Below are 7,334 nucleotides of genomic sequence, written 5' to 3' on the forward strand. Positions count from 1 at the left end.
TCTGGGTCCTCCCTGGGCTAGTGGATGGCCAGAGCAGCATACATGCTCAGCTCAGCTGAGCGTTCCCTTTCCTGGGAGGAAGGAGGCTTCATTATTTCCTGTTTGAGGGTCAAGCTGTGCAGCTGGGCATAGGACACATCCTGGGGATATTCATATGAAGAAGAATGAAATTGAACCCTTATCCCATATACAAAAATGGGTGGGAGAAAACTTCCAAGACGTTGGTCTGGGCAAGGCTTTTTGGATATGGCCCTGAAAACACAAGCAACAAAAGCAAAAATAGACAAAGAGTGTGGCTTCTAACTAAACAGCTTCTGCAAACAACAGAATGAAGAGACAACTCAGAAATGGGAGAAAATAGTTGCAAGCTGTATACCTGATAAAGGGTTAATATTCAAAAATACGTAAGCAACTAAAGCAACGCAACAGCAAGAAACCAAAAACTACTTGAAACATGGGTAAAGGAGCTGAACAGGCATTTCTCAAAAGAAGACATACAAATGGTCAGCAGGTATATGAAAAGGTGCTCAGACAAAAGCTTTGTCTATCGAGATGATAATTTTTTGTTTATTTTGTTAAAATATTGGATTACCTTGATTGAGTTTTTGAAAATTAAGCTATCCTTGCTTTTCATAAACAAAATTAAAAGATAATAAAAAACCAGTGTAGTCATGATATTTGTCTATTTTATAGAGACATGAATCTTACTTGTTAATATTTGTTCAGGGATTTATATTTCTGTGAGAGATCTTCTATGACTTTCCCATTTTGTAGTTTCCTTGTCAGGTTTGGGTATCAACTTGTTCCTAGTCTGATAAAACATATTTGCATAAAGATATACAAAATATTCTCAGGGAAAATTTATGCAAGTTTGTGTGTGTGTGTGTGTTTCATGAGTGCATAAGAGTTTGAAAAAACCACCAACAAACCTTCCTGAAGTGGCATTTACTTTGTGGGAACATTTTTGATTACAGGATCAATGCATTTTATATATGTTTATGTATGATGATTCAGTTTTTCTATTTATTCTTATGTTCATTAAGTAAACTGTAATTTTTCATATTTCATCTATCTCATCTGCATTTTCTGTTACGTCAGCATAGAATTGCTGACAGTTTTGTTTCACCGCTGTAAAGCTGTGTGTAGGGTCTGTAGTGCTGCCTCCTATTTTGTTCCTGTATGGAAATGGATGCCTGCTCTTTTTTTATTTTTATTTTTCTCATTGTGGCCAAGATTCATGTATCATTAATGTTTTCAAAAATAAACTTTTTTGACTTTGTTAATTTTTCTCTATTTTTTGTTTGTCCTCATTAGAAGCTCCCATTTTCCCATATCATTGGTTTGATGTATAATATTTACATGATCATTCAATTTAAAACATTGTCTGACTTCTGTTTCATCAGTTAACTCATTGTGAATTGAGAAGTCTGCTACTTTATTTTGATAATGCAGGGATACTATTTATCTTTGCAGAATCAGGTGACTCCCAAAGTTCCCGGAATCTTCTAGTGGTCTGTGTCAGGGGTCTAGGCTGGCTGGGGTTCAATGATGTCTACTGGAGGCAGCTTCCATGCCTTCTGGGGTCTTCAGTCTCCATGGTTTGTGGGGTCTGGGTCCCCCCTGGATTAGTGGATGGCCAGAGTGGCGTAGACACTGGGCTCAGCTGGAGGTTCCCGTTCCTGGGATGGAGGAGGCTCAGTTGCCTTCTGTCTGAGGGTCAAGCTGTGCAGCTGGGCGTAGATCACATCCTGGGGGGCTGCAGATGCAGCAGCCTGCAGTGGGGGAGAGTGAGAGGGAAGGAACGTGATGGGGGTGGGGGAGGCCTGGGGCCTGGAGAGGAAAGGATCAGCCTGAGTGTCCATCTGCCTGTCCTCTTCTGCCTGTGTGTCCTTTGTGTCCAGGAATTCCCCAGACAGTGGGGAGGGAGGGGAGGCCATTTCTTTCCTAGGTCTGGAGTGTTTCACCGGGGCATACGTCACTGCCTGGGGTCTTCATCGTGTGGGCTCTGTTGGAGACAGACAGTAGTGGGGGGTGTCCTTGAGTCCCCCTGACCCCCTGGAGTCAATTTTCCTCACTGTTCCCAGGGTGATCCAATTGCATCCCTTTCGTCATGGAATCTCAGGGACGCCTAAGGCCATGGAGGGTCTGGCCGCTCCCTCCCTGTGGTTCTGGCCTCTCCTCCTCACTCTGACCTTGCCCATTTGGCTGCAGCATCACGCGGCTTTCCTGCTGCCTCGGGGCCTTTGCACGGCTGTTTCCTCTGCCTATAGGGGCTCGTCCATTAGAGCATCGTGTGGCCCCCTCCATCCAGGCTTCTCAGATGACAGCTGAGCACACAGCCCTCCCCTTCCATTCAGACTGGCCCCACTGCCCCACACTCTCTGCCCTTTCCCTGGTTTATGTTCCTTACAGCACGTTGCACTGCTGGACACGGTGCATTTATTTGCATTTTGTCTCCCAGCACGAGGTGAGCTCAGGAGGCGGGGGCGGCTCTGCTCCCTGCTGTGTCTGCAGCTCCCACAGGGAGCCTGATCCACAGCGAGGTCCCTGGGAACACTCGCTGGATGAATGAATGAAGGGGAGCCCAGGGGACCGGGTGGTTCATTTATTCCTCATCCTCCTGAGGCCTGGGGAGCGCTCTAACAACCAGATGGCCAAACAGAGGACGAGGAGCAGGAAGGGGACCCGGGAGGAGGCCCATGAGGTCCCAGGACAGCAGGAGAGAGTGAGGTCGCAGCAGGCGGGAGGCAGCATGCTGGACAAGGAGGGGCCCACCGTGACGATGCTGAGAGCCGGGGGAAGGAGGACAGAGAAGTCCTGCAGGATTAGATCTGGCATCAGGAGGCCTTTGGTGCCCGGGACAAGGGCGGGGTCTCACCTGAGTGTCCAGCTCCACCTGGTCCTCAGACTGTGTGTCCTTCATGGTAGCATCTGCTGGGGCAGAGCAAGGGGTTCGTCTCCTGGGAAGGTTCCCTGGGACCTCTCATTCCTGCCGGTCCCTGCCCTGTTCCCATTAGTGCCACTGCAATGCAGGGAGGGGCTGTGATGTCCCCGAGGTCCCACAACGTGGCTTCAGACCACCTCTCCCTGAGTCCCTGACCATTCCTAGCCTGTGCTCACGCCCCCATTGCTATTGAAACTTTGGGACCCCCATCTCCACCCCAGGTGCACCCCCTCTGCCTCTCACTCACAGAGGTTTTCTCCCTGGAGGTCAGCAGCTGGGCTGGACCTGGGGGAGGATACAGCAGTGTAAGGGGCAGTGAGGTGGCCGTTGGGATGGGTGGGAGTCTGAGGTCTTTGGGCAGAATTACCTCTTCTGTAGGCCCCCGTCCTTGGGCTCTGGCTCTGCAGCCCCTGGAGGACGTTGGAAATCAGCCTGTCTCTGTGCTGGGGGAAGGTGGACAGTCTCAGCTCTGGGAATGTTAGAACCACCTGCCTTGCACATGCAACTCAAGAGGAAAGGAAACCTGAAAATACACTTGCAAGGATGTTTTAAATACTTTCTAAGTTTAGAAAAACCGAAAGAATAAAGCACTTCCATTATGCCCTCATTTATTTTCTTCTTTCTAGATTTTCTCACTGGGAATTTCTGGAGCAGAGTTTCTAAGCTGACCTCTCCTATCTGGAGTCCCTTTGGCTGGTGCCCTGAGCCCACCCTCCATCAGCCCACGGGTCCCCCAATTTCCTACTTACCCGATGTCTTGTGTTTGCCCTGACGCCAGTGTTGGAGGAGGAGGAAGAGGAGGAGGGAGAGAAGCAGGATGGAGACCACCAAGACCCCGATCAGTACCTCCCAGTGCCTTCTCAGACCTTGGGCGTGATGACGTCAGGAAAGGGGATGATGTCATTGATGTGAGCACCTACTGTGTGTACTGGGTCTTTCTTTCATTCCCTCCAACCCTCACAGCAGTTGTGCAACCTGAGATTGCCACCCTCTCTCCACCCATTTCACAAAGGAGGAAACTGAGGCTCAGCGAGGGGAATCGCTTGCCCCAGACCCCCCAGCCAGGAAGCGGCAGAGCTGGGAAGGGAGCCCAGGAGTCTGACCTGCAGCCCTTGTTCCTGCACCAGAGCCGAGCCCCAGAGCTGCAGGGAAAGAGCCTGACTGTCTTGAACCACGGCCCTGCTCCCCTCCCCTGCCCCAGGTCACCGTCTCTGCTGCAGGTGGGACAGGACAGGCCCTTGCGGAATCGGTCCCTCCCAGGGAAGCCTCCTCTCCCAGGAGGTCACAGCTGGGAGTCAGAGCTGAAAGGAACTTTCCCACCCACGTGCCTCTCTCCTTTACACTTTGAGAAACTGAGTCCCAGGCAGGGGAGGGACCTGTCCACATCACCACCTCCAGAGGGGCCTGAACCTAGGACAGAACCCACCCTTGGCTCCCTTAGACCCTGCCCACCTCCCACTCAGAGCCCCCCCTCACCACTGTGGGGGCCTGACCCTGTAGGCATGAGGGGCTTGTCCTCAGGGCCTGCTGGGTTAGAACAGGGATGTGAGGGCTGGGGCTGTCCTGCTCCGCACATCAGCTCGGCTTCTCCCCGCAACATCTCCTTCAGCCTTGACCCCCTCACCCCTCACCAGCCCAGCCTCAGGGCCTTGGGAGCCTGTGGTGCCTCCCAAGTCGCTGCCCGACTCCCACATCCGTGGAAGCAAAGCCCAGCTGAGAATTGGAACGAGGACTGAGATCCACTGAGCATGTCTTGAGACGGCCTCGGGCTTTGGAAATTCTCTGGACAGAGGCCTCTGAGACTCACCAGCTGTTGAGATGGACCTTGTGGGTGAGGGGCTGGGACCCTCCAAGGATCCTGGGTAGAAGGACAAGCAGAGCTGAGAGTCTGGGGTTGCCCCTGGGTCTCCACATCAAATTGAACCTCTCCCTATATCTGCCCTGCAGCTTCCCAAGGACCATTTCTCTGCCCACCTGGCACCTTCTGGACCCTAGGTGAGGGAGAAGAGCATGGGCATGCCCGGGAGGGCCCCTGTTGTCCTCCTCCCCTCTGAGGGCTGAGTCCCCCACTGGCTGAGCCCCTCTCCCTCCATCCCTGCCCAGAGCTCTCCTGGCGGCACAGCCTGAACTGAGCCATTGAGCTCAGAGAGGACAGGGTCAGGGGCCTCACCTGAGACTATGAGCTCCAGGGGGTCACTGGGGTATGACAGCAGGTAGTGGGAGAAGCTGTGTGAGCTGAAGCACCTGTAGGTCCCCCCGTGCACTGAGGTCACAGGACTCATGGGGAATTCAGCCTGGTGCTGCTGAGCTTGGTGCTCTGATCTCAGACGCAGTAGGGGATGGGCTGCCCCCTCCTTGATCAGAAGGAAAGTGTCCATCGGGCTCCGCGACTGACACAGCAGGGTCACACTCTTTCCTGAGGTCACAAGAGGACTTGGCAGGGCTGAGAGGGTGGGTTTTGCATAGAATCCTAGGAGAGAAGGAGGCACCGTGTTAAATGGGGCTCCCACCTCCCACATCATCCCCATGGCTGGGCTGTGAGAGGGAGACGCCCCTGGGAGCCGACCCCCTTTCTGAGGGCAGAGCCTGGGGCTGGGACCCCTGGGTGTCCTCTCACCTGTCACCACCAGCTCCAGGGGGTTGCTGCGCTCTGACCAGCCTGCAGGGCTGTGATAGTAACAGCGGTATCTCCCTGCCTGGTGCTCTGTCATGGATGGGATGGAGAACTTGGCCTTGTTCCTGGGTTCCAGTGGGTTCTGTGTGTCCCAGGATGCTGGGCTTCCCTCTTTATTGAGATGGTACCCCTGGGCCTCCAGGGTCCCCTGACACCAGATGGTCACGGAGCTCCCCCAGCTGATCACAGAGCCTGGCTCAGCCCAGAGAGCGGGTTTGGGGAGGGGCCCTGGAAGGAAATCAGAGGCTGGATCCCAAGACCTCCCTCAGCCCTCAGATCCCAGCTCTCAGTCCCAGGACCCTCCAGATGTCCCCATCAGTCACCTAGAACTGCGGTCTCCACCCCTAGCTGCCCAGAGGTGGACCTTGTCCCCAGTGAGGAGGGACCTGGGATAGCTGGGGACAGACTCACCTGCCTGCACCCGGGTCCTGGGGCCCAGACTCAGCCCTGGAAGAGAGTTCCCTGTGAGAGATTTGCCCCTGAAGCCTGAGCAGGTCCTCTCTTTACCCTGAGATTTTTTGTTTTGTTTTGTTTTTTGTGATGGAGTCTCGCTATGTCGCCCATGCTGGAGTGCAGTGGCGCGATCTTGGCTCACTGTAAGCTCCACCTCCCGGGTTCATGCCACTCTCCTGCCTCAGCCTCCCAAGTAGCTGGGACTACAGGCGCCTGCAACCACCCCGGCTAATTTTTTGTATTTTTAGTAGAGATGGGGTTTCACCATGTTAGCCAGGATGGTCTCGATCTCCTGATCCGCCCGCCTCAGCCTCCCAAAGTGCTGGGATTCCAGGCGGGAGCCACCGCGCCCAGGTACCCTGAGATTTTTGAGTCTCCTAAAGAACCAGGGCCTGGCTGTGAGGCAAAGTCCCTCCAAGACTCGGGTCTCCCCTCCCCCTCTTTAAATCTCACCGAGGCAGAGCAGGGCCGTGAGGGTGGGGGTCATGGCGTCTCCTCCCAGGGGCCCCAGCTGTGTGGATGGATGAGCCCTCAGTGCCAGTAGGACAGAGAGACACACAGGGTGTGGCCGCTCAGAGGCTGGGTCCTTCTTGTCATGGGGTTGTCTCATCCGCAACCCACAGGAAGGGAAACTGCTCTCATTCGAACCCCAGCCTGGCTTTCATTTCCCCAGGGCTAGGGCTGGGGCAGGCACCAGGTTCTCCGCAGACATTTCAGACAGAAATGGGGTCTCTCTGATCCCAGCCTGCTGTCTGCCTGATCTTAATTCCTCTCTTGCCCAAACATCAACCCGTATGTATCGTGTATTTGCAACGTGCCTGATGCTGGGGGTACATCATTGAACGAGTGAAAAAAAAAAACAAACCTGCGTTTTCAGAGTACAGATGAACCATAAAGCTTCCTTTTGCTGCCCTAACAAATCACCACAAGCTTAGTGGCTTAACAGAATGTAGGTTTATTGACTCACCGTCCCGGAGGTCACAAGTCCAAAATGAGTCTCCTTGGGCTAAAATGAAGTTGCCATCAGAGCTGTGTCCTCCTGGAGGCTCCAGGGAGAATCTGTTCCCTCGCCTGTTCAAGCGTCTGCAGGCTCTGCGTTCCTGCCTCTCCATTCCCTCCATCCTCAAAGCCACTGGTCCCGTTATCTGCCCTCTGCTTCCATGCACTCACCTCCTTCTCTCACTCTGACCCTCCTGCCTTCCTCCGTCATTTACTCAGCCCCTTGTGATTATATCAGGCCCACCTGGATAATCTGCCCAACCC

General features: G+C 53.7%; 1 protein-coding gene across 1 annotated transcript; it reads right to left on the bottom strand.

The window, feature by feature from the left end:
• Positions 1–1,525: 1,525 nt before the first annotated feature.
• LILRB4 (leukocyte immunoglobulin like receptor B4) lies at positions 1,526–6,773 on the bottom strand. The gene is given in 13 exon segments (XM_012500023.2): positions 1,526–1,772; positions 1,851–1,984; positions 1,987–2,005; positions 2,879–2,934; positions 3,192–3,229; positions 3,312–3,387; positions 3,694–3,810; positions 4,421–4,471; positions 4,752–4,802; positions 5,115–5,414; positions 5,562–5,846; positions 6,030–6,065; positions 6,525–6,773. Coding segments are annotated over 13 exon segments (1,467 nt in total). The 5' UTR covers positions 6,682–6,773; the 3' UTR covers positions 1,526–1,625.
• Between the last annotated feature and the right edge of the window lie 561 nt (positions 6,774–7,334).

The sequence above is a fragment of the Nomascus leucogenys genome, chromosome 10 (assembly GCF_006542625.1).
Source record: "Nomascus leucogenys isolate Asia chromosome 10, Asia_NLE_v1, whole genome shotgun sequence".
In the NCBI taxonomy this organism is placed as follows: Eukaryota; Metazoa; Chordata; class Mammalia; order Primates; family Hylobatidae; genus Nomascus; species Nomascus leucogenys.